Source organism: Thalassophryne amazonica, chromosome 13, assembly GCF_902500255.1.
Source record: "Thalassophryne amazonica chromosome 13, fThaAma1.1, whole genome shotgun sequence".
In the NCBI taxonomy this organism is placed as follows: Eukaryota; Metazoa; Chordata; class Actinopteri; order Batrachoidiformes; family Batrachoididae; genus Thalassophryne; species Thalassophryne amazonica.
Window position 1 is genome coordinate 16482761 of NC_047115.1, and position 27971 is coordinate 16510731.

Genomic DNA, 27971 nt, shown 5'->3' on the forward strand with positions numbered 1-27971 from the left:
CACATTTGTTTGCAAATAATATCAAGCTGATGTTACTGGTAGCACTGTTTCTGAATTGTTCTCAGATTTTAAGAATGTGTATTATATAACATAGACGCCAAATGGTTTTTGTGTTGTGATCTGACAAGAAAAAAACCTCTGGAACAAAATGAAATTAAGAATACAGTGAAATCAATAAGAAGCACCATTGGCCTTGTAGTAATTTCCTTCTCAACCATAAACATTTTCAGCACAGTAACTTACAGTAACAATGTGTGGGATGGGAAATTATCACTGGTGTTCTTTTTATCTTATACGACATCATTATGTTTACGACATCATTATGTTTATTACAAGGCCTTATTTCATGAAATTTTCTTTACAGAAAACTATAGGTCTTCTTGTTTACTAGCATTCTTTTCTAGTAATGCATCCTCACAGTCCAGTGAGAAAGTTGAGAAAATAATTAATTTTAATTCTGCTTAAGGGAACACACCCGAGCAGCTTTACTGATGTGCTCAAGACAACGTTACACCAAGCAAAAATAATGACCATGTTCAGTGCATTACAAATATATTTACTGCAATCATTTCTTTCACCCTCATTTTTATGGCAGGTCTCACCAGACCATTAGTTTGTGAGGAGTTTACGGCAGCAAGATTAAACTGAGTTCATCAACTACAGAACAGCAATTATATAAAAAAATAATGATGATCATTAAAATGTCTGTGAGACAAAAGATTAAATAGTTTGCAAAGGAAGGAAAAACTACAGCCAAAACAAAAAGACGCATAAGAAAGGATAGATAGATAGATAGATAGATAGATAGATAGATAGATAGATAGATAGATAGATAGATAGATAGATAGATAGATAGATAGATAGATAGATAGATAGATAGATAGATAGATAGATAGATAGATAGATAGATAGATAGATAGATAGATAGATAGATAGATAGATAGATAGATAGATAGATAGATAGATAGATAGATAGATAGATAGATAGATAGATAGATAGATAGATAGATAGATAGATACAGGAGCATCTGAAAAAACTGTTTTGATGTGATAAAACAGCAGCTATTGGATGTGTGTACATTAGATTAGATTTAGTTGGCAATTAAAGTATACATACGTAAGGTACATAAAACAACCATTGCAAGGATGGCACAATATGGGGGGAGTTAGCAGAATATGTCTAAAAAATTTTAGTTGTCTATAATTTATGACAGAAAAAAAATTCTTGAACAACTTGCTTAAAAGACTCTTTAGTCTATAACATAATAGTAACAACAAGTATAAAAGTATATACAACGCAATGCTAAAATATCCTCGGCCATATGAGCATAAAAATAGGAAACAGAATGTGACCTTCTGACTTCTTAGAACATTCCAAGGTCTGTGTCCTAAGAATGTTCCCTGTGGATTTGAAGACCCTGGCAGTAACAGGACTGAACTTATGCTGAGCACAGACAGACAAACAGATGCAAAACCTTCCCACACTGAAAAAAAGAATGTTTGAACCAACTTAAAGAAGTGCTACAATTTGTAAAAAACCTGAATTAATTAAGTTGTGTGAACTTAAGTTTGAAAGTTAAATCAACTCTAACTTACAAACTAACTTACAAAAACTTACAAAAATTCTTCAACAACTTGCTTAAAAGACTCTTTACTCTATAACATAGTAGTAACAACAAGTATAAAATATATACAACGCAATGCTAAAATATCCTTGGCCATATGAGCATAAACATAGGAAACAGAATGTGACTTTTGACTTCTTATAATAGGTCAAGGTTAGCCAGCTCGGAACTTTCCAAGGTGTCCCAAGAATGTTCCCTGTGAATGTGAAGACCCAGTAACAGGCCTGAACTTATGCTGAGCACAGACAGACAGACAGACAGACGCAAAGCCTTCCCACACTGAAAAAAGAGAATGTTTGAAACAACTTAGACGTGTTACAATTTGTAAAAAAAAAACAAACTGAATGAATTAAGTTGTTTCAACTTAAGTTTGAAAGTTAAATCAACTCTAACTTACAAAAACTGAAAAAAGAGAATGTCTCTTTTTTCAGTGCAATATCTATTGGCCATATTTTGGCCTTGGGTAAAAATAGGTCTATGCTATCCAGAAGATGATGCTTCTCATTCGTGAATTTGTAACTACGAGTGTGTTACATTCAAGTGCTTTTGTTGTTCGAGCAAAATGAAAAATGGTTCATCATTACCTGCTACTTAAAAAAAACTGTTAATGACTTGTTAATTTAGCTGCTTTGCCATAACATGTTAAGTGTAAGTAGAGAACACATTAAAATTTTGTACACTATCAGCTGCTAACAGTGGCTGAACTAATGGCTAATGGCTAACAGCTAATAGCTGTGGATGGGCAGTACTCCACCGCCCTCTGGTGGCCCTTTATGGTCAGTAAGGCATTACTGTGCATTTTGCACGTTGGGCACTTGTTTTTATAGTAATTCCAATAGCACGTGAAGGCAGAATAATTACACAGTAAAACTCAAATATGGATTCAAGTGGACCAGTGAATTTTGTTCATTATAATAAAAATCCATTATATGTATAAAACAGACAAAATGTATAATGGATTAGTTACAGCCAGGAGATGTGGAACGATCTAGCTCCAAAGACTCCCCAGCTCCAATTAGGCTTATGTATTTTCTTGATTAAGTGCCTGACCTTGAATCGGGACCTGTTTCATTTAATGACTGGGTCAAAGCGTCATCTGAAAAAATAAATGCCTGCCTTAAATAAGCACCAGGCATTATGTTCATTAAAAAGGTTACATTTGGTCGAGTCACTCATTTTTCTAAGTCAGCTGCGGAGTGGTACCTTAAAATCCTAAAGCTAGATTTATGCTTGTGCACCTCTGTGGCCATGCAATTATGCCGACATGCGCACGACCTTTTTAAAGTTCTCCGTTGTGTCTTTAGGTGATGGTCTCGTGGTTAAGAGGATCCTTGGTTCAAAATCCAGCCAGAACGGAAATCAGTAACTGCCCTTGGGCAAGGTCCTTAATCCCTTAGTTGCTCCCGGTGTGTAGTGAGTGCCTTATATGGCAGTACCCTGAAATGGGGGTGAATCTGAGGCATTATTGTATAGCGCTTTGAGCATCTGATGCAGATGGAAAAGTGCTATATAAATGCAGTCCATATGCACTTTATCACAGGAACAGCGGCTTTTTCTGGATTAATTTGTCCCTCAACAAGCTCCACTACTTTATACAATCATCAGCTTCCAAACCACCGTTACAGTACGTGTAATTTTCCTCCAGGAATTGGTCATATTTGCGGACTTTTCTGCCAAACGTTTCTGATCCATGATCAAAATCGGTATGCACACTCTGCTTTAGTAGGTTTGCGGGTTTGCAGCCACACAGAGGGGCTCTGATCTAAAGCGGTTTGGTTCCTTATACCCAGGGATATGTGTGAAACTTAACACCAGGATTTTGTTAATAATCACTAGTCTTGTTTAGGTTAGGTTTCTGGGCACGTCCACACTGCTCTGTCGCGTATATCGTACACGCGAGGGGTTTTTAATGGAAATACATTGCGATCAGATGGGAAATCCGTAATACAAAATTTTGTATCCGTAATACAAAATCGGTTATATACAGTTTTTATTATATGGAAAACCATACAGAAGCACTGGGAATTTTGCTTTTGTCTGGTGGGTGCAAATATCCAGTTTATACAATGGCAGTTTAGGCGAGTTTTACCGTACAGAAAATCATTCTGGTCCCTTATCATTCCATTGCCCAGCCTATCTATAAAACTTTGAAGCTGCCCCTGGAGTTATGCTGCAAAGTAATGCAAGCATTTCCACACATTAAACTAATGATTTGGTTTTACTGACATTTACTCTGTTTAATGCGTGTGTTGACTCATTTTGACATTAAGCGTGCTAATATGAGAACGTTCACTTCAGGTCACATTAATGATGAGATACAAAACTAAAGCTTGTTGTGACCTTTGCGCTACTGCATTGCATTAGCGCTGCATTTATTACAAAACGCATGGAAATAATTTGACATATTTCCAAATATTTCAGTTCCGTTGTGTCACAGCGACCCCTGCTGGTCACAGTGCTATACTGACGTTTGTGGGCGGCGTTTCGCCTCAGTAACTGAATATGGCGGCGAAAGAGGCGGTGTGTTTGTTGTCAACACAACGACTTTTTTTTTTTTCTTTTGAGAACGGAATAAAGGAGGAAATATAATGATGAAGGAGCGGAGGAGTGTTCGTTATTTCTGCACCGCCGGTAACGGCATGGAGCTGTTTTTAACGGAGGAGGTGAAGCAGAAGCTGGAAGCTGAAGACGTGAGTATTTTTTTTTTCTTCTCTGTCTTCCAGGAGAGAACGGCCACTTTCGTTTTTTTTTTTTTTTTTTAATATTACTATTTCACTTAAAAGTTACTTCACTTTCACTATGAAGATTAATGTCACTTCCTTCACTGCAGGATGATTTGTCAGTTTTAAATTAAAGGTGTCATTTATCCAGTTTTTCTACAAAATACTACAAGTCACCGTGTCTTAAAAACAAAAATACCTGACAAAACATTTTAAAAGCTTTTTTTTCTGTCTCCACATCTTGACGGAGCTCTCTCTGGCCACGCCCACTTTGGCGTGTCATAATGCAGATTCCTGCACAAAGATGGTAGCGTCCAAACCATTTTGCAAAAATTAATTATGCTGTCTATGATTGATCATGTGACATCAACCAGGTTAGATTTCCTTTTCACATTTTGCACTGAACTCACAAGTTTCCACAGAGCGCACTCTAATGCTTTCTTTTTACATTTGTTTAGAGCTGTACGTCCTTTCAAATTTCACAAAACTCTTGCTTGCCTCTACTGGTGGTTGGCTGTCACTGCGGTATTGTATCACTTCCTGTTCCGGAGCACAGCGGTGTTTTGCTGTATCTGTTAGCTGTTTAATCTGCGCAGTTAGATTGATCTAGTTACCTAGATAACGATTTGCTTCACAGTGTAATCTTCACGTGCCTTAACTAAAGCACTCCCTCTGCTCCCTCACCTTTAAATTATTTACGCATTATTCACTTTGTGTGTTTTTAGGAATCCGCTAGCTTAGCGCAGCTACTAGCTCTTAGCCGGTTTAGCATGGCGGCTTCTCCTGTCTCCCGCACTTTTCTGCTCTGGGTGTGAAATGTTTAGTTATTCCTCGGCCTCCTTTAGCAGTAATGGTACTTGTAATAAGTGCAGCTTATTCGTAGCTTTGGAGGCCAGGCTGGGCGAATTGGAGACGGCTCCGTACCGTGGAAAATTCTACAGCTAGCCAGGCCCCTGTAGTCGGTGCGGACCAAGGTAGCTTAGCCGCCGTTAGTTTCCTTCTGGCAGATCCCGAGCAGCCGGGAAAGCAGGCCGACTGGGTGACTCTGAGGAGGAAGCGTAGCCCTAAACAGAAGCCCCGTGTACTCCGCCAACCCGTTCACATTTCTAACCGTTTTTCCCCACTCGGCGACACACTCGCCGAGGATCAAACTCTGGTTATTGGCGACTCTGTTTTGAGAAATGTGAAGTTAGCGACACCAGCAACCATAGTCAATTGTCTTCCGGGGGCCAGAGCAGGCGACATTGAAGGAAATTTGAAACTGCTGGCTAAGGCTAAGCGTAAATTTGGTAAGATTGTAATTCACGTCGGCAGTAATGACACCCGGTTACGCCAATCGGAGGTCACTAAAATTAACATTGAATCGGTGTGTAACTTTGCAAAAACAATGTCGGACTCTGTAGTTTTCTCTGGGCCCCTCCCCAATCGGACCGGGAGTGACATGTTTAACCGCATGTTCTCCTTGAATTGCTGGCTGAGTGGTGTCCAAAAAATGAGGTGGGCTTCATAGATAATTGGCAAAGCTTCTGGGGAAAACCTGGTCTTGTTAGGGGAGACGGCATCCATCCCACTTTGGATGGAGCAGCTCTCATTTCTAGAAATCTGGCCAATTTTCTTAAATCCTCCAAACCGTGACTATCCAGGGTTGGGACCAGGAAGCAGAGTTGTAGTCTTACACACCTCTCTGCAGCTTCTCTCCCCCTGCCATCCCCTCATTACCCCATCCCCGTAGAGACGGTGCCTGTTGCCAGACCACCAATAACCAGCAAAAATCTATTTAAGCATAAAAATTCAAAAAGAAAAAATAATATAGCACCTTCAACTGCACCACAGACTAAAACAGTTAAATGTGGTCTATTAAACATTAGGTCTCTCTCTTCTAAGTCCCTGTTAGTAAATGATATAATAATTGATCAACATATTGATTTATTCTGCCTTACAGAAACCTGGTTACAGCAGGATGAATATGTTAGTTTAAATGAGTCAACACCCCGGAGTCACACTAACTGCCAGAACGCTCGTAGCACAGGCCGAGGCGGAGGATTAACAGCAATCTTCCATTCCAGCTTATTAATTAATCAAAAACCCAGACAGAGCTTTAATTCATTTGAAAGCTTGACTCTTAGTCTTGTCCATCCGATTTGGAAGTCCCAAAAACCAGTTTTATTTGTTGTTATCTATCGTCCTCCTGGTTGTTACTCTGAGTTTCTCTGTGAATTTTCAGACCTTTTGTCTGACTTAGTGCTTAGCTCAGATAAGATAATTATAGTGGGCGATTTTAACATCCACACAGATGCTGAGAATGACAGCCTCAACGCTGCATTTAATCTATTATTAGACTCAATTGGCTTTGCTCAAAATGTAAATGAGTCCATCCACCACTTTAATCATATCTTAGATCTTGTTCTGACTTATGGTATGGAAATTGAAGACTTAACAGTATTCCCTGAAAACTCCCTTCTGTCTGATCATTTCTTCTAAGGATATGATTCCTTCTTTATGTTCTCTAATGCCATATACCAACACAGTGCAGAGTAGCTACCTAAACTCTGTAAGTGAGATAGAGTATCTCGTCAGTAGTTTTACATCCTCATTGAAGACAACTTTGGATGCTGTAGCTCCTCTGAAAAAGAGAGCTTTAAATCAGAAGTGCCTGACTCCGTGGTATAACTCACAAACTCGCAGCTTAAAGCAGATAACCTGTAAGCTGGAGAGGAAATGGCGTCTCACTAATTTAGAAGATCTTCACTTAGTCTGGAAAAAGAGTCTGTTGCTCTATAAAAAAGCCCTCCGTAAAGCTAGGACATCTTACTACTCATCACTAATTGAAGAAAATAAGAACAACCCCAGGTTTCTTTCAGCACTGTAGCCAGGCTGACAAAGAGTCAGAGCTCTATTGAGCCGAGTATTCCTTTAACTTTAACTAGTAATGACTTCATGACTTTCTTTGCTAATAAAATTTTAACTATTAGAGAAAAAATTACTCATAACCATCCCAAAGACGTATCGTTATCTTTGGCTGCTTTCAGTGATGCCGGTATTTGGTTAGACTCTTTCTCTCAGATTGTTCTGTCTGAGTTATTTTCATTAGTTACTTCATCCAAACCATCAACATGTCTATTAGACCCCATTCCTACCAGGCTGCTCAAGGAAGCCCTACCATTATTTAATGCTTCGATCTTAAATATGATCAATCTATCTTTATTAGTTGGCTATGTACCACAGGCTTTTAAGGTGGCAGTAATTAAACCATTACTTAAAAAGCCATCACTTGACCCAGCTATCTTAGCTAATTATAGGCCAATCTCCAATCTTCCTTTTCTCTCAGAAATTCTTGAAAGGGTAGTTGTAAAACAGCTAACTGATCATCTGCAGAGGAATGGTCTATTTGAAGAGTTTCAGTCAGGTTTTAGAATTCATCATAGTACAGAAACAGCATTAGTGAAGGTTACAAATGATCTTCTTATGGCCTCAGACAGTGGACTCATCTCTGTGCTTGTTCTGTTAGACCTCAGTGCTGCTTTTGATGCTGTTGACCATAAAATTTTATTACAGAGATTAGAGCATGCCATAGGTATTAAAGGCACTGCGCTGCAGTGGTTTGAATCATATTTATCTAATAGATTACAATTTGTTCATGTAAATGGGGAATCTTCTTCACAGACTAAGGTTAATTATGGAGTTCCACAAGGTTTTGTGCTAGGACCAATTTTATTCACTTTATACATGCTTCCCTTCGGCAGTATTATTAGACGGCATTGCTTAAATTTTCATTGTTACGCAGATGATACCCAGCTTTATCCATGAAGCCAGAGGACACACACCAATTAGCTAAACTGCAGGATTGTCTTACAGACATAAAGACATGGATGACCTCTAATTTCCTGCTTTTAAACTCAGATAAAACTGAAGTTATTGTACTTGGCCCCACAAATCTTAGAAACATGGTGTCTAACCAGATCCTTACTCTGGATGGCATTACCCTGACCTCTAGTAATACTGTGAGAAATCTTGGAGTCATTTTTGATCAGGATATGTCATTCAGAGCGCATATTAAACAAATATGTAGGACTGCTTTTTTGCATTTACGCAATATCTCTAAAATTAGAAAGGTCTTGTCTCAGAGTGATGCTGAAAAACTAATTCATGCATTTATTTCTTCTAGGCTGGACTATTGTAATTCATTATTATCAGGTTGTCCTAAAAGTTCCCTGAAAAGCCTTCAGTTAATTCAAAATGCTGCAGCTAGAGTACTAACGGGGACTAGAAGGAGAGAGCATATCTCACCCATATTGGCCTCTCTTCATTGGCTTCCTGTTAATTCTAGAATAGAATTTAAAATTCTTCTTCTTACTTATAAGGTTTTGAATAATCAGGTCCCATCTTATCTTAGGGACCTCATAGTACCATATCACCCCAATAGAGCGCTTCACTCTCAGACTGCAGGCTTACTTGTAGTTCCTAGGGTTTGTAAGAGTAGAATGGGAGGCAGAGCCTTCAGCTTTCAGGCTCCTCTCCTGTGGAACCAGCTCCCAATTCGGATCAGGGAGACAGACACCCTCTCTACTTTTAAGATTAGGCTTAAAACTTTCCTTTTTGCTAAAGCTTATAGTTAGGGCTGGATCAGGTGACCCTGAACCATCCCTTAGTTATGCTGCTATAGACTTGGACTGCTGGGGGGTTCCCATGATGCACTGAGTGTTTCTTTCTCTTTTTGCTCTGTATGCACCACTCTGCATTTAATCATTAGTGATTGATCTCTGCTCCCCTCCACAGCATGTCTTTTTCCTGGTTCTCTCCCTCAGCCCCAACCAGTCCCAGCAGAAGACTGCCCCTCCCTGAGCCTGGTTCTGCTGGAGGTTTCTTCCTGTTAAAAGGGAGTTTTTCCTTCCCACTGTCGCCAAGTGCTTGCTCACAGGGGGTCGTTTTCACCGTTGGGGTTTTTACGTAATTATTGTATGGCCTTGCCTTACAATATAAGGCGCCTTGGGGCAACTGTTTGTTGTAATTTGGCGCTATATAAATAAAATTGATTGATATTTATTATTATTATTTTATCATAATTATTTATTTCTTTATTCCTTTTTTTACATGGTTGCAAAATTACAACCCATTTTAATGTACGGAATACATTTATCTGGGGACAATTCCATGGCAAATATTGTCTTTTCCTTCTAAAGTCATCGTACAGATGAATGTTCCCGGGACATGTATGCTAGCATCCGTAAGAGGTCTTATAATTCACTTTATAGGTGTTATCTAGTACCAAAAACAGCATTCTTAGTAGATTTTAAAGTGTTTATTTCTCACTAACGTTTACAAAACAAATGAGATTTATACAGAAATAAGCTTTTTGAGTGTTTTCCACCATTTTGGTTCGTTTTGTTTGAACGAGCAGCCAGCTCATGTCATGCTGCTTTTCTTTACTCCGATTAGCAGTCGCCTTGTGCTTCCCAGCATCCCTCACGCCGATCCCCCTACGTCATCTATGTCGTCGCTATCAAATGTAGGTCATGGTGTCTGATCACTTGAATTTCGAACCGTCAGGGGTCAAAATTCTAAATTGTTACATACACCTTGAATTTTGATTATATTGGCAATAGTATATTATGAATCCCTTATTTAAATGCTAAGAAATAAAATTTTGTGGTGGCACAGAAAATACTTTTTATGACTTAAATCTTAAAAATCTCAGTGGCCATACATCTTTAACCAGCATATACTGTTGGGCATGAAGATTTTTTTACATCTAAGATTATGGTGGACATTCCCCTCATGTTATATTCTTCAAGGCTCGTCACACCCCACCAAATCATGTGATCGCTTACAGGGAAAAATAATTCATTAGTAATAGGGCAAATTTCGCAAAGGCTACAACCAATCCATCCCCATCTGAGTGTCCCTCTCTATAGCAGTGTTGGGGCTGGGTTCTGATTCAGAATGCTATCTTAACGCACTTGTATGTACTTTGTGTTGGTGTTTGCGTATTCAGGTGCATCAGATGGCGGGTAAAGTGTTATTCACCACCTCTTTCAGCATCGACAAAGTCAGAGGGCTGAAATCTGCAGAAAGACTTTTCCTTCTGTTGAAACAAGACTCACCTGTGAAACCACCTGCACATGTCAGCCCAGGTACAGATCTAATACAGAAACTCTTATATAGGCCCCAAGGGTTGTTGGTGCCAGAGCTTATCCCCAGTCTAATGCAGTGGATACACAAACATGAAAAACATTACTGGATCCACTAGTGTTATGTATATGACATATATATATATATATATATATATATATATATATATATATATATATATATATATATATATATATATATATATATATATATATATATATATATATATATATATATATATATATATATGAAAATTCAGTAAGGTATGTCTTCTATAATACAGTATATTCCAGTTCTAAGGTAGAACTATACTAGTGTATTCTAAGGTATATCTAAAAAAGAAAGAGTAGAATAGAGTAAGGTAGAGCCACTTAGGTGCCTGGTCTTGAGAACCAGGGATGGTTCTCAAGACATATGTATCAGTGTGAGTTAAACCCAAAATGTCAAATAATCCATATATATATATTTGGCTGAGGATAGGGAAGTGTGGGATGAGCTGCTTAGGGTGACGTCACTGCAGCATGGACCCAGATGAGCAGCAGAAAATGAACACATGAACGAAAATATAGGACACCAAGCAAATGATTATTTCATGATTGCTCTCTAAAGTATTTCTTCATAAAATCCATACTGCGTGTTTTCAAGTATATGAATCTTCCAAGTTCAGTTCATGAACTTTCCATGTCATTAAATTAAAGCATAAACATAAGTAGTAACTGCCTTTTTTTTTTTTTTTTCATTAATCTATCTGTGATGTTCCTTAAAGGAAAAGCTGCCTCCTTGCTGCATTCCAGACTGCTGGCTGACAAGAATCAGTGGACCAGTGCTGCAATGACATGGAGCTGTCTGCAGAGGAAGCTGAAGAAGAGGAAGAATGAAAAAACGTGTGGGAGTGAAAAACAGAAGGAATATGATGAAAAATGTGATGGAAACGTGAGAAAAAGTTCACAAGAGGAAACTGGGAATGAGACTGTGAGACGCGACAGAGAAAATAGAATACCGACTTTGGAAAAGAGAAAGAGGGAGAAAGAAGGAGGGATGGAATGGGTGAGAGATGTGGAGAGAAGGAGGGAGGAAGGGATGAGCAGCGAAACCTGTGGAGCTGAAACACAAACACTGAAGAAAAGTAAAAAGGAATATGACTGGGAGAAGAGGAGGGGTGAAGCTAGGGAGTCTGGTGAAGAGAGGATGTGTGAGAGACAAAGAAAGGAAGCGGACGGTCAGCAGGTGGAGCGCAGGGATACGGAACCAACTGGGAAACGGGGAATAATTTCAGAAATGGATTTCTGTGACAGAGGATCAAGACAGAATCAAAATGTTGAAGAATGTGGATGCGCTGAGATAGATGAGGAGTTCACTGTGGAAAATGGTAGGAAGACCTTTGTCAGTTTTTGTGAACTGAATTCTGAATATTATTATTTCTGATAACATTTTCTTTATTTTGTTCCATTTTACCATGGAAGTGATGACAGCTACACCAGGAAAGAAGATGGAACAGCACAACAGAGATCCACAACCGTCTTCTCCAAACTCCATCTCCTTTAGGATCAGTTGCAAGTGTACCGGACGTCTGTCCCGATACCTCGGCACACAGGTGCAGGAAGTTCACACACACACACACCAACCAAGGTGTTTTTATTTTTGGGAGATATATTGTAAAGTAGAAGTAAGTCAGCCCCGAGGCCCATTGGTGCCGGTGCTTATCTCTGGGTTTTATAGTATGACAGTTATGAGTGTCTAGGACTCCCCCAGAGGGGACGCTAGCGTGACACAGTGGCCATTTACAGCTGGGTGGACTGGGACAAGTCAGATGAAGTGTGTTATCCGAGGACACAGACATGGTGTATGTCTGAGAATTGAACCTTGGTTTACATATTGGTAGCTGGACTTTCATATTTTGGTCTTTGTCCACTCTTCTGAAAATCATTTTAACACTGGAGATCATCACATTTCTGATGAAGAAAAATATCCAGGACCTTCTTCTTCTTCTTGTTCTTCTTGGAGGTGGTCCCTGTCCTCTGCATCCTTTATTTTTGTCCTCACTCACCATGTCCATAAACCTCTTTAACCTCCCTCTTCTCTTTCTGTATGGTTGCTCCATCCTCAATATCCTTCTCCCTACGTATATACCCTCGGCCCATCCTCTGTACATGGCTTGCATCTTACCTCTCCCTCTTTGTCTCCAAACCTTCCAACCTGTGCAGTTTCTCTGACATAGTTAATCCTAATCTTGTCCATCACTGCACCACACTTCATTTTATGCTTGCACATCATCTCTGTCTTACTCCTACTAACCTTCATTCCCCTTCTCTCCAGCGCAAACCTCCACCTCTTCAGGCTAGCTTCAGCCTCCTCCCTACTCTCACTTCAAATCACAGTGTCATCTGTAAACATGCTTAATAATCTATGGAGACAGGATTAATTTTGTCTGTCCAGTTGTCCATCATCATTGCAAAGAAAGAGTTGAGCCAATCATTGATGCAGTTGTATCTCCACCTTGAATCTGTTCAATATTCATATTCCTACCACACACCTCACTGCTTTTTCATTGTCCTCATAAATATTCTGCATCACCCTCACATACTTCTGTCGTATGTCTGATGTCCACATATTGCTCTCTAGGCACTCTGTCATAAGCATTCCCTTCCCAGGATTGTATTTTTAAAGTAAATTTTAGTGAGAGTTAATTTTTTCCAAGCACGCCTTGAATAACAGATCAGACATACAAACTATATGGGGTGAGGGGTTTTTTTTATGCATGCATGCATGCATTCATTACTTTTACTCACCTATATGTTTCTATTGATCTAATAATCATTAGATTTTATTTGTACTTTTAAATTCGTAACTTGACAGCACAGCCTGCCTGTGTTTTCATTGTGACACCTGCTTATTTTAAGAATACTAAATCCGTAATATGAGCAGTAAAAGTCAAATGAATCATTTTGTTTTATTCCCCCTGTCCTGATGCCCACCCCGTGCACGTGAGAACAGCTGTGAGCAATGTTTTACTTTTTATATTCAAAATAGGAGGTGAGTCAAGTGATTGGAGCAGGTGTGAGCAAGCTGCTGGGCTGGAAGGCCGACTTGAAGAATCCACAGCTGGAAGTAAGCATCTCCACACTGTGGTTCTTAATCCAGCTATGGCCTGAAAGTCCTCTGATTGTATCCCTTCAGTTTACTTTGCCCAGTCTGTTCTACAACTAGTATACATCTTTCTAAAGTGACCCTAGTAATTTTTTCAAGTTAAAAGACTCTCATTGGAGTGTGGTTTTGTCTCTGCATGCTTGCCTAACCTCTAAAATGTTACACCTGTAGTTATTTCCTTGTTTTCTGCAGGTAAATGTCTTTTTGAGTGATGACTACTGCCTCTTGGGGATACCGCTGACCAGGTTATTGATTGAAATACAGAATTAGTTGCTTAAATCTGAAATTACCTTTTTTTTCTTTTTTCTTTTTTTTTTGGCCCAAATCTGTTTGTTACTTAGAATGCCTGTTGAAAAACTCAAAAGCCAGTCTTTGTTTGTTTGTTTATTTATTTATTTCAGGCAAGATTTTTCAAAGCAAACTTGTAATTGTTAAGTGTTTGGGGTTTTTTTTTTTTATTTTTTTTAAGCAAATTATAAGTCCCATTGATCACAATGGAGGCAGTGGGCTCATGCTAATGTTAGTCAGGTAGCAGTGCTTTATGCGATGCTAGTGAGTTTTCATGCTAACATTAGTCCATTAGCATAACATTAACATCATTAACGGCCTAACATTAGCATATATGTAAATAATATGTATTTTTTTAAGTGCTTCAAATCCCCTTGCTCACAGTTTGCCACCAAGCTAGCACTAAACCAGTTATACAACATATTATTTAAAGAGTTTAACTTTAAATAAGGAAACAGTCCTGCAACACAATAACAACTTTTAACAATTATGAACTGCAACTGGATCAAATATCTGTAATTTAGAAGGACCTTGGAACATGTTTCTCAGTATTTTCCTAATAACTGGTCTTAGAAAGACTAGTGATTCAAGAGATGAGAACCAAATTTGTTGGCTATGATCACAATAAAGTACATTTTATTTATCAACTCATATTTCATGAATACTATGACTAAAGAAACCTATTAATTTAGTTAGCAATTGTTTTTTTTTGGAGATTTTATATCCTTCATTAATTTAATTGAATACATTTACTAAAATATTTATTTTAAGTTTTTACCTGAGGCCAAAATATGGCCATTGGGTATTGCGAAGGCGTTGCGTCTGTCGTCTGTCTGTGTTCAGCATAACTCCAGTTCTGTTACCAGGGTCTTCAAATTCACAGGGAACATTCTTAGGACACAGACCTTGGGCAAGTTCAAAGATGGCTAACCTTGACCTATTTTAAGAGGCCAAATGGTCACATTCTGTTTCCTATTTTTATGCTCATATGGTATTTCCATATGAGCATCAAAGGTGTTCCATGAAGTAGATTTTCAACAGATGTCATCTGTAATGACATTCATTTATTTATTGCTGATGTTCCTGTTGCTGTACTTATTTACATTTGAAGAAATAGTAAATGGACTGCATTTATATAGCGCTTTTCCATCTGCATCAGACACTCAAAGCGCTTTACAAATAATGCTTCACATTCACCCCCATGTGAGGGTGCTGCCATACAAGGCGCTCACTACACATCGGGAGCAATAGGGGATTAAATACCTTGCCCAAGGGCCCTTAGTGACTTTCCAGTCAGGCTGGGATTTGAACCGAGGATCTTCTGGTCTCAAGCCCAACGCCTTAACCACTAGACCATCACCTCCCCCAAAGAAGAGGAAGATGGTTTTGTCAAGACATTTGGGAGTTATCTCCTAACTAATGTACACCAGTGAGTGGAGTAGTCAACACCAAACATACTTCCAATTTCACTTTTGAGAGAAATGAGATCCAGATGGGTTTACACGACCCAAATCTGTAGAAGTTGCGTGTTGCAGCTTTCATGACATTATTTATTTGCCTTTAACACCACTTCACTTCTCTTCCTCAGGTTACCTTTGGCTAAACGGGCCTACATTAAAACAACCGGACTGAGGTCCACCGTGGCGTGGGCTATGGCCTCACTGGCTCATATACAGGTATTTACAGCACAGGTGCACAACTTTCTTAATGAATGGTGTAAATGAAGGCAAAGTCATATTCAGTGACTTGTAAATGTTCATGTATTAATTCCCTGACATCTCAGGAAAACTTTCTGTAAACATGAGGATTTGCAAGCTTGTCCAGTTATTTGCTTCTGAAAATGGAGGAGCTATATGTAAAAATGGACATAATCCTAAATGGTTGATGTGATGTTTTTGTTAAATACCTTGAACTAAAGCTAAAAGTCAACAATAACATGTTTTTGATAAGAACAATCAATTTATTTATTATTGAGAAAAAAAACAAACAAAACATAAATACTTTAGATTTTTATTTTTAATTGTTATGGGTTTTTTATGTATGTATGTACACTCAACAAAAATATAAACGCAATACTTTTGGTTTTGCTCCCATTTTGTATGAGATGAACTCAAAGATCTAAAACTTTTTCCACATACACAATATCACCATTTCCCTCAAATATTGTTCACAAACCAGTCTAAATCTGTGATAGTGAGCACTTCTCCTTTGCTGAGATAATCCATCCCACCGCACAGGTGTGCCATATCAATCATGATATGATCAATCATGGTGTCTAATCAGCATCTTGTGTATGTGGAAAAAATTTTAGATCTTTGAGTTCATCTCATACAAAATGGGACCAAACCAAAAGTGTTGCGTTTATATTTTTTTTTGAGTGTATGTATGTATGTATGAATGTTTGCCCATGAGTATTTTGTTGGGCCACAATGGAAACAAGCATTTATTTAGTTATTTATTTCTGCTTTTTTTTTTTTTTTTCTTTTTTTTTTTGTTACTTTGTATTTTATGTATTTATGTGTTTAGTTAATACATTTTTGTATTATTTTATGCATGTTTACGTTCTATCAATCACTCAATTCAATCACTTTTATTTATATAGCGCCAAATCACAACAAACAGTTGCCCCAAGGCGCTTTATATTGTAAGGCAAGGCCATACAATAATTACGTTAAAAACCCCAACGGTCAAAACGACCCCCTGTGAGCAAGCACTTGGCGACAGTGGGAAGGAAAAACTCCCTTTTAACAGGAAGAAACCTCCAGCAGAACCAGGCTCAGGGAGGGGCAGTCTTCTGCTGAGACTGGTTGGGGCTAAGGGAGAGAACCAGGAAAAAGACATGCTGTGGAGGGGAGCAGAGATCAATCACTAATGATTAAATGCAGAGTGGTGCATACAGAGCAAAAAGAGAAAGAAACACTCAGTGCATCATGGGAACCCCCCAGCAGTCTAAGTCTATAGCAGCATAACTAAGGGATGGTTCAGGGTCACCTGATCCAGCCCTAACTATAAGCTTTAGCAAAAGGAAAGTTTTAAACTTAATCTTAAAAGTAGAGAGGGTGTCTGTCTCCCTGATCTGAATTGGGAGCTGGTTCCACAGGAGAGGAGCCTGAAAGCTGAAGGCTCTGCCTCCCATTCTACTCTTACAAACCCTAGGAACTACAAGTAAGCCTGCAGTCTGAGAGCAAAGCACTCTATTGGGGTGATATGGTACTATGAGGTCCCTAAGATAAGATGGGACCTGATTATTCAAAACCTTATAAGTAAGAAGAAGAATTTTAAATTCTATTCTAGAATTAACAGGAAGCCAATGAAGAGAGGCCAATATGGGTGAGATATGCTCTCCTAGTCCCCGTTAGTACTCTAGCTGCAGCATTTTGAATTAACTGAAGGCTTTTCAGGGAACTTTTAGGACAACCTGATAATAATGAATTACAGTAGTCCAGCCTAGAGGAAATAAATGCATGAATTAGTTTTTCAGCATCACTCTAAGACAAGACCTTTCTAATTTTAGAGATATTGCGTAAATGCAAAAAAGCAGTCCTACATATTTGTTTAATATGCGCTTTGAATGACATATCCTGATCAAAAATGACTCCAAGATTTCTCACAGTATTACTAGAGGTCAGGGTAATGCCATCCAGAGTAAGGATCTGGTTAGACACCATGTTTCTAAGATTTGTGGGGCCAAGTACAATAACTTCAGTTTTATCTGAGTTTAAAAGCAGGAAATTAGAGGTCATCCATGTCTTTATGTCTGTAAGACAATCCTGCAGTTTAGCTAATTGGTGTGTGTCCTCTGGCTTCATGGATAGATAAAGCTGGGTATCATCTGCGTAACAATGAAAATTTAAGCAATGCCGTCTAATAATACTGCCTAAAGGAAACATGTATAAAGTGAATAAAATTGGTTCTAGCACAAAACCTTGTGGAACTCCATAATTAACCTTAGTCTGTGAAGAAGATTCCCCATTTACATGAACAAATTGTAATCTATTAGATAAATATGATTCAAACCACCGCAGCGCAGTGCCTTTAATACCTATGGCATGCTCTAATCTCTGTAATAAAATTTTATGGTCAACAGTGTCAAAAGCAGCACTGAGGTCTAACAGAACAAGCACAGAGATGAGTCCACTGTCTGAGGCCATAAGAAGATCATTTGTAACCTTCACTAATGCTGTTTCTGTACTATGATGAATTCTAAAATCTGACTGAAACTCTTCAAATAGACCATTCCTCTGCAGATGATCAGTTAGCTGTTTTACAACTACCCTTTCAAGAATTTTTGAGAGAAAAGGAAGGTTGGAGATTGGCCTATAATTAGCTAAGATAGCTGGGTCAAGTGATGGCTTTTTAAGTAATGGTTTAATTACTGCCACCTTAAAAGCCTGTGGTACATAGCCAACTAATAAAGATAGATGATCATATTTAAGATCAAAGCATTAAATAATGGTAGGGCTTCCTTGAGCAGCCTGGTAGGAATGGGGTCTAATAGACATGTTGATGGTTTGGATGAAGTAACTAATGAAAATAACTCAGACAGAACAATCTGAGAGAAAGAGTCTAACCAAATACTGGCATCACTGTAAGCAGCCAAAGATAACGATACGTCTTTGGGATGGTTATGAGTCATTTTTTCTCTAATAGTTAAAATTTTATTAGCAAAGAAAGCCATGAAGTCATTACTAGTTAAAGTTAAAGGAATACTCGGCTCAATAGAGCTCTGACTCTTTGTCAGCCTGGCTACAGTGCTGAAAAGAAACCTGGGGTTGTTCTTATTTTCTTCAATTAGTGATGAGTAGTAAGATGTCCTAGCTTTACGCAGGGCTTTTTTATAGAGCAACAGACTCTTTTTCCAGGCTAAGTGAAGATCTTCTAAATTAGTGAGACGCCATTTCCTCTCCAACTTACGGGTTATCTGCTTTAAGCTGCGAGTTTGTGAGTTATACCATGGAGTCAGGCACTTCTGATTTAAAGCTCTCTTTTTCAGAGGAGCTACAGCATCCAAAGTTGTCTTCAATGAGGATGTAAAACTATTGACGAGATACTCTATCTCACTTACAGAGTTTAGGTAGCTACTCTGCATTGTGTTGGTATATGGCATTAGAGAACATAAAGAAGGAATCATATCCTTAAACCTAGTTACAGCGCTTTCTGAAAGACTTCTAGTGTAATAAAACTTATTCCCCACTGCTGGGTAGTCCATCAGAGTAAATGTAAATGTTATTAAGAAATGATCAAACAGAAGGGAGTTTTCAGGGAATACTGTTAAGTCTTCAATTTCCATACCATAAGTCAGAACAAGATCTAAGATATGATTAAAGTGGTAGGTGGACTCATTTACATTTTGAGCAAAGCCAATTGAGTCTAATAATAGATTAAATGCAGTGTTGAGGCTGTCATTCTCAGCATCTGTGTGGATGTTAAAATCGCCCGCTATAATTATCTTATCTGAGCTAAGCACTAAGTCAGACAAAAGGTCTGAAAATTCACAGAGAAACTCACAGTAAAGACCAGGTGGACGATAGGTAATAACAAATAAAACTGGTTTTTGGGACTTCCAATTTGGATGGACAAGACTAAGAGTCAAGCTTTCAAATGAATTAAAGCTCTGTCTGGGTTTTTGATTAATTAATAAGCTGGAATGGAAGATTGCTGTTAATCCTCCGCCTCGGCCCGTGCTACGAGCGTTCTGGCAGTTAGTGTGACTCCGGGGTGTTGACTCATTTAAACTAACATATTCATCCTGCTGTAACCAGGTTTCTGTAAGGCAGAATAAATCAATATGTTGATCAATTATTATATCATTTACTAACAGGGACTTAGAAGAGAGAGACCTAATGTTTAATAGACCACATTTAACTGTTTTAGTCTGTGGTGCAGTTGAAGGTGCTATATTATTTTTTCTTTTTGAATTTTTATGCTTAAATAGATTTTTGCTGGTTATTGGTGGTCTGGGAGCAGGCACTGTCTCTATACAAATAAAAATCAATCAATTTTCATTTCAACTCCACTGAGGTGAAATTAGCCCCCAAAAAACATTATTGTCCAAGTACTTATGGACATGACTGTATATCTACTAAAAATGAAGCATGCATTATTTTATTTATGTATGTATTTATTTTGTCACACTTCTGACAGTAAAAGAACAAAAAAATACTCTTCAGTCCTGCGAATTAATTTCATTTTGTTCAATTATGCTACATAAACAAAAATACTAAACTCTCGGTTTTTGGAATAGAGATTTAAATACTATTTGGAGTGGAGGGGGCTTTATTTAATTATTAACTGATTTATTGACCAGATTCTATGTTTATGTTAATCAAGCCCTAATAATAATAGGCATGTTTAATCTATGAATGTAATGAGCAGGGGTGGTGGCCAAGTGGTTAATGCGCTTGGTTTTCAGTTCAGAAGGCTCCAGGTTTAAATTCACCCCTGCCACATTTCTCCACGTAACGTGGAGTTGCGTCAGGAAGGGCATCCGGCGTAAAACCTGTGCCAAATCAACATGCAGATCCACCTTGGATTTGCTGTGGTGACCCCGAGTGCAAACAAGGGAGCAGCTGGAGGGACTTACTAATCTATGAATGTAATGATTCAGTAGCTACATGTTTTATTTTGAAACTGTTGGCTATAAATTTAAATTTTCATACCATGTACTATACTAATACTACAGTGCACACCAGTCAGACAACAATGTAATGTTGTTTTGCAGTCATAGTTGTACTCTGGCTTGTCAGTTTCATCCACTGAACATTTTTTTCTCAGCCAGGATTCTGTGTGGTTGACCCAATGTGTGGAGTCGGGACCATCTTAATCGAAGCAGCACAGGAACACCAGGTCAGGAAGAAAAGAAAAAAAGCACCTGAACATTATTTTTTTAATGATTTGCAAAGTTATGGATGAGTAAATGTGTTCATGTGGTACAATAATGGAATCATTTTGTTATGTGGTGTGTATTTTAGAAGGTGCTTTTGGAGCACAGCTGGTTTCATATGAACTGTTGTCTTTCGGTGGGATTTTTAGGATGTTTGCTTCCTGGGTTTCGACAATGATGATGAACAGCTGCAAAGAGCCAATGGGAATGTAGGATTTGCAGAGCTGGGAAACAGGATGCACCTGCTAAAAGCTTCATCGACAGGTAGGAAAATAAACATGAAGTGAAAGTTTGTGGCATTAAAGTGGTTCTTTCATCCCCCCCCCCCCCCCCCCACTGAATTTATGCCGATTCATATCTAGAAGAGCCTTCAACAGATGATCCTCAAGAATCTAAAAATCATGAAATTCAGGAGAGAAGTCAGAAAGCTGTATATAGCACAGAAAAAGTTAAATTTTATTCATGTATCAATTTATTTCAATTTATGTATACATCGGCAAATCACACCCGAAGTTCCCCCAAGGCTCTTCACAAAAGTAAGGTTTAACCCCTCAGGCAAGCACATTGGTAACACTGGTCAGGAAAGTCTCCCTCAGGCTTTTTTTTTGGTTACAAGAGGAAACCTCAAGTAGACCAGACTCAGTGGAGTGAACATCTACTCTGGCCATATTAACAATAACAAAACAAGAGCACTCTGAGATTTCTGACGTCCACGGATCCAGATCTGGATCACCTCCAAAATGTAGTGGACTCTTCCATGCTCTAATATCTATCTGTGTTGCAAATTTGGTGAGAATCTGCAAAGTACTTTTGACATAATCCTTAAAAGTCTATAACGTGATTAATTCTGAGCCAGAATTCGGATCCGGATCACCTCCAAAATCCAGTGGCGTCTTCCATGCCCTAATATCTATCTGTGGTTTAACTTTTGTGAGAATCTGTGAAGTAGTTTTGATATAATCCTTAAAAGCTTTATATACAGTGAACTCTTGATCCAAAATCCACATCTGGATCACCTCCAAAATTCAGTGCAGTCTTCCATGGCCTAATATCTATCTGTGGTGAAAATTTTGTCAAAATATGTGCTGTAGTTTTTGATGTAATCCTGCTAACAAACAGACAAATAAATAAATAAACGCTGATGATTTTATTACTTCCTTGGCAGATGTAATAAATAAACTATCATAACAAAGAATTGTCACACATGCAAAGACAGAAATGTTGCAGTTAAGCAACCATACACATATGAAGTCCAGTGGTCTCAATGACCCATGGTTCAAAAAACATCCAAATGGTGATGAGCAGAGTCTGAGTCAATAGAATATAATTAGCGAGTTGGTCAATGGAACCAGTGCAATCATAGAAGGAACATTCTCCAGAGTTCCTCCATTAGATTCTTCTGCAAGTCCTCAGCCTGCTCTGGATTTCCACAGTTCCTCCCCATATATTTCACATTCCCCAGTCCTGGAAGGATCTCAGGATCAAATGGATTGGCTACAGATGTACAGAAAGCTCTATGATGCTCCAAAGTTCCCAGATCCTGGTTGTTGGTGGCCCACTTCTTCATCAGCAACTTGACTAAGGAGAAAGAACAAAGCAGAAATCAGTCAAAATGAACAATTCACAGTAACCCCGTCCTACAACAGCAAATTAACAAAGTGCTGACATGTTCGCTGGCAACAGAGTCCAACGCTTCAATAACATTCACCAGAATTTGGATGTGATGAGACAGTTTTTGTTCACCAGTACTTGCAATAATTGAAGTTGGAGTGGAAAAAAATGATTTAGTACAACTCAGACCATCTCAGTTACAAGACAGATGATTTGAAATAACTCCACAGACACACTGTTGTATCTCAGTGGGCAAACTTTTCCACAGAACAGGTGCACAATAAAACCTGTGACCTGTTGACTTCTTTACCTTTGGAACACACAGTACAGTGGGGGAAATAAGTATTTGATCCACTGTCAATTTCACAGGTTTTCCCACCTACAAAGAATGTAGAGGTCTGTAATTTTTATTGTAGGTACATTTCAACTGTGAGAGACAGAATCTTAAAAAAAAAAGATCCAGAAAATCACATTGTATGGTTTTTTTTTTTTAAATAATTAATTTGCAATTTATTGCATGAAATAAGTATTTGATCCCCTAGAAAAACAGACCTTAACAATTGGTACAGACACATTTGTCTGCCATTACAGAGGTCAGACATTTCCTGTAGCTCTTGACCAAGTTTGCACACTGCAACAGGGATTTTGGTCCACTCCTCCATACAGATCTTCTCCAGATCTTTCAGTTTTGGAGTTTCAGCTCCCACCAAGGATTTTCTATTGAATTCAGGTTTGGAGACTGGCTAGGCCACTCCAGGACCTTGAAATACTTCTTACAGAGTCCCTCCTTAGTTGCCCTGGCTGTGTGATGGGGTCATTGTCATGGACCCAGCCATCTTCAGTGCTCTTACTGAGGGAAGGAGGTTGTTTGCCAAAATCTCCATGCAGAAGAGCACCCCCAGAGTATGATGTTTCCACCCCCATGCTTCATGGTTGGGACGGTTTTCTTGGGGTTGTTCTCATCCTCTAAACATGGTAAATGGAGTTGATTCCAAAAAGCTCTATTCTGGTCTCATCTGACCACATGACCTTCTCCCATACCTCCTCTGGATCATCCAAATGGTTACTGGTGAACTTCAGACGGGCCTGGACATGTGCTGGCTTGAGCAGGGGGACCTTGCTGCCCTGCAGGATTTTAAACCATGACAGCATCATGTGTTACTAATGTAATCATTGTGACTGTGGTCCCAGCTCTCTTCAGGTCATTGACCAGGTCCTCCTGTGTAGTTCTGAGCTTTCTCAGGATCATCCTTACCCCATGAAGTGAGATCTTGCATGGAATCCCAGACCGAGGGAGATTGACAGTCTTGTGTTTCTTCTACTTTTTAATAAATAATCATAACAGTTGTTGTCTTCTACCAAGCTGCTTGCCTATTGCCATGTCGCCCATCCCAGCCTTGTGCAGGTCTACAATTTTGTCCTTGATGTCCTTAGACAGCTCTTTGGTCTTAGCCATGGTGGATAGGTGGGAGTGTGATTGAGTGTGTGGACAGGTGTCTTTTATACAGGTAACAAGTTCAAACAGGTCCATTTAATAGAGGTAAAGAGTACAAAATAGGAGGGCTTCTTAAAGAAAAATTAACAGGTCTGTGAGAGCCAGAATTCTTGCTGGTTGGTAGGGGGTCAAATACTTATTTCATCCAATAAAATGCAAATTAATTATTTAAAAATCATACAATGTGATTTTCTGGATTTTTCTTTTACATTCTGTCTCTCACAGTTGAAGTGTACCTATGATAAAAATTACAAACCTCTCCATTCTTTGAAGGTGGGAAAACCTGCAAAATTGACAGTGGATCAAATACTTATTTCCCCCACTGTATTCCTGCATCCCGAGGACAGAGCACAGGACGTTACATAAGGTTTATTTAGATCTGCCAGACGTGAAGGCAATTGTCCACATACGATTTTGTCTGGATCACAGAATGTTTCAGTGGACATTCATTGTCCACAGTGTTGGGAGACATTGGGCCTCATGCAGTGGTTTCATCTTCTAACCTTGCATGTCCTTTTCTTTTTCTTATTCTGCTATCAGCATTTAACTCCACAATCTCTGAACTCATAAAGTTCCTCTTATTTGTCTTTGTGTCATTTTCTGGACTGACTGCCTCTGACATATGGGCAGGGTATGTTATACAAAAAATGAATGAGTGCCATGGTAAGGGCCCCTTCACACATAGTACGAATAAGTACAAATCAGGGCGAATCACGGCGGAACAGCTTGTATGAGCGAACCACGAAAACGATGGGCAGGTGTGAATGATGTCACTGCGATGGGTTCGTCCATACAACAGTGTCGTGTGAGCAGGAACACAGTGCGAGCAGCTGGGACATGGTGCACCACATCGTGCCACTGATGTGGAGAACAATAAAATAAAAAACAGCTGTATAATTAGTTAATATGACTGGATTGATATAAATAATAAATAAAAGGGGGAGGTAATACAGAACCCTGTGTTTAAATAACCCTGGTTAATTAAAAAATAAATGCCACTCGCGGGATTTGAACCTGCAAGCTCTGATTACCAGAGGGAAACTTTACCACTGCGCTACAATCACTGTCTTATAACAGGAGCGTGAAATGGCTAAAATCAACAAGGACATAAATGTATTTTTTTAAAACAGACAAAAAAGCGCCCTGATGACTGAACAAGTGGTGTTTGATATGGCGTATTTCTGCTGATACATGACTGAAAGTGGCGTATTTGTCGTACTGTTGGCTTGTCATAGACCTGCCGCTCACAGGACACATGCGTGTCCTGTCAGACAGAGATGACATTCAGATCGCCTGCTGTGTGTCTACATGAACTGACGGTCCACTTCTCCAGCCTGTCGCAAAAGCGATACATGTTTTTATGTATTTCCATGTTCTGCAGCTGTGACATCCAGGACCAGCGATGTCTCAACAGTTGTTGGCAGCCAGCCGTGCCCCCTGTCCTGTCAGCGCATAGACCAAAGTGTCACTCTGTGATCAGATGAGAGGCACCTCGCCTGCGGGGGGGGGGGGTCCACATGCGCATGTGTTGTGGGGGGAGCCGCCACTCTGGCACACCACATGCATACTTTGCAACTTCACACTCGAGGGGGCACTTAGACAAATTTCACATCCATCTCGACAGTGATCATCCGCTGACTGTTTTCATGCTAACAGTGCGACTGGCCACACATTTTCTAAGTGCCAGGCTAACTGTGTAGACTCGTGTGTGTCACCAGGAATTTGGCCGACACCTGCCGTGAGAGGGATTGAATGGGCTCTCACAGGGCACACTCTCTTTCAGGCTCTGGTGTGTGCACATAGTTGTAGCAACAGGTGTACGAGGCGTTGGAGGCAGCTACGATTTTACACGTTTTGCATACGATTCCTGATTCGTGCGCACTTCATGCGTAGTTCGACCACAATTGTACTATGTGTGAAGGGCATAGTTTAGGATAGGATAGTGTGAAAGATGAAACATTCCATCTTTCAACAAAAGAAAAGATTCTTTCCATTGCACATACAGAAAACATTAATTTAATGTGGCCCCTAAATAGATCCTTGTAATTTCTAATTTTACTTCAAATTAGACAAGCTTAAAAGTACTTGCGTCTGCTTTCCTCAATCTGGCAAAAAAAAAAAAAAAAAAAAAAATTGCAATATTGTCCGGTTCTTCATCTGGTTGCTAGCAATGTCCTTGAGGACACTGCATAAGCTTCTGTCAGCTTATTGCGTACTGGATTTAGCTTTCTCATAACATGGATTAATTTTTCCGAAAAGGTCGTTCAATTAACATAATGTATGAAATCAATAGGAAACAGTAATTGAAGAACCAAATTAGGGCAAAAGAAATGTCAATTTTACAATGGACTACACTTTTCTCTGTTTCGGAACAAATAATCAATGCCATGTGACATACAATCTACCAATCAAATGACAAGTATCTATTTTGTATAATTCCCTATATGGTATTATTGGGCTTTTCTTTGTGCAAATTTTCAGAGCTTATGAATGTGGATTTGATGAGCTGGGTTGAGTTTGTATCCTGTGGGAAATGCATTAAGTGAGGTGTGTGTGTGTGTGTGTGTGTGTAGCGCTGCCTCTGCCCAGTGCCAGTGTGGGCGCCGTGATCTGCGATCTGCCGTTTGGCCGAAAGTTTGGCACAAAATCAAACATGGCTGCTGACCTGCCGCTTATCCTTATGGAAATGGAGAGGTTGGTATCTGCATGTATTGTATCTATTTGAGCATTTCTTACAGGGGCAGTTAAACTTGGTGTATCTCATTTAGAACAGTTTTTAATATGACCCTGAAAGTGTTATTCTCATATGTTTAAAGTTGTTTCAGTTTTTAAGAAAAACAAAGAAAACATCCTCAATCTTATGCATGTTTTTGCAAAAATTCATCTGTAGTTTTGTTTGCTTTTATTTTTTTGCTATTTGCTGATTTAGAATATACATGTGTGTTACCAAATTCCATCACTTACTTAAAATATCTGGTTTCTAAATAAGCATCTCTGTATCTAGGGTTCTCTGTGTTGGTGGAACCGTGGTTCTCCTCCTGAGTCCTCCGTTATCCTCCATCCTGAAAAAACTCTGGCCACACGAAGCAACAGGACCACCAACATGGACTAACCTGGACAAGGAGCCCCAGATACAAGACTATGTGTCTGCTTCTGTTAGGCACCCAGAGGACACATTATCGCTTTCAAAGAAAACAGAGCCTGAGACTGGATTCCAACACCGGCTGCCTCCCCCGCTCTCATGTCTGAAGCACCAAACAACACTCAGAGTCAGTTTAGGGGCCATAGACGGACTTATCCATAAATATGTGAAGATAGATACTTAATCTTGGTTGGTGGAAAATTCCTTTTATTGTAACTTTTTTCTTTTGTAAAATTATAGTAAATGTTATTGATTATGTTGAGGTGTTGCAGCTCATTAGTGTTATTCTTTCAGTGTTCAGTCTGGATTAGACCCTGGCCGATGTAATATCAATAATAGGGAGTAAAAAAAATTATAATTCGGATATATCTGCTGATATACACGTTTAAAAAAAATACCAGTGATTGATAACATTTTCTTATAAAAACTTTATGACAAAAAAATGTAAATATGTTCAACAACCAACCAATGTACAACTGGCTGCTTTCACTCAGCTTGGCAGTTTCTGTGTCGCATCACTGCAACCACTTGTAGTGTTAATTTCATCAGACGAGACAAAATATATTCCTCAACGACCATTTTTTCATGACTAAGACATGCTGAGGACGTGACAGTGTCAGTGTTCTAAAACCAAAGACGATATTAATATACGTTATTGTTGACAAGACGAGACAAAATGTTTTACATGAAATAAAAACTGAAATAGTCATTTTTCGTCATCATTTCTTCTACGGTGCTTAACTGCTTTCAGAATGTTGCCAGCCACCAAGGCAGACAGCTCTATTTCCTGTACTACTGCTGCCACCTTGTGGCTGTAACACAAACCTACAAGGCGCAAACAGATTTTGTGGAAGAAAAGGCTTGATATCTGGTCCCATTTTAAATATGAGACTGAGAAGAAAAGTTTCTGTGTAGGCTCTCAGTTGTCCAG

General features: G+C 39.0%; 1 protein-coding gene across 2 annotated transcripts; it reads left to right on the forward strand.

Moving 5' to 3' along the window:
• The first annotated feature begins 4125 nt into the window (after positions 1–4125).
• Positions 4126–27749, forward strand: thumpd2 (THUMP domain containing 2). 2 transcript variants are annotated; one of them, XM_034185281.1, is made up of 11 exons: positions 4126–4315; positions 10338–10476; positions 11241–11843; positions 11938–12068; positions 13505–13582; positions 13814–13866; positions 15498–15585; positions 20684–20755; positions 20942–21056; positions 26472–26592; positions 26903–27749. In XM_034185281.1, the coding sequence occupies exons 1-11, from the start codon at positions 4214–4216 to the stop codon at positions 27222–27224; spliced, it is 1824 nt and encodes a 607-aa protein (XP_034041172.1). In that variant the 5' UTR covers positions 4126–4213; the 3' UTR covers positions 27225–27749. The 2 variants fall into 2 exon arrangements, with proteins under 2 accessions (XP_034041172.1, XP_034041173.1); XM_034185282.1 differs by having other exon boundaries at positions 4127–4315; positions 11947–12068.
• The last annotated feature ends 222 nt before the right edge of the window (positions 27750–27971 follow it).

What these genes read in the sequence shown, in the direction of transcription:
- thumpd2 (XM_034185281.1), top strand. Translation starts at nt 4,214, where the DNA reads ATGATGAAGGAGCGGAGGAGTGTTCGTTATTTCTGCACCGCCGGTAAC. An exon ending in AGAAGCTGGAAGCTGAAGAC is followed by an intron (nt 4,316 to 10,337) that starts GTGAGTATTTTT and finishes TTGCGTATTCAG; the next exon opens with GTGCATCAGATGGCGGGTAA. An exon ending in GCTAAAAGCTTCATCGACAG is followed by an intron (nt 21,057 to 26,471) that starts GTAGGAAAATAA and finishes GTGTGTGTGTAG; the next exon opens with CGCTGCCTCTGCCCAGTGCC.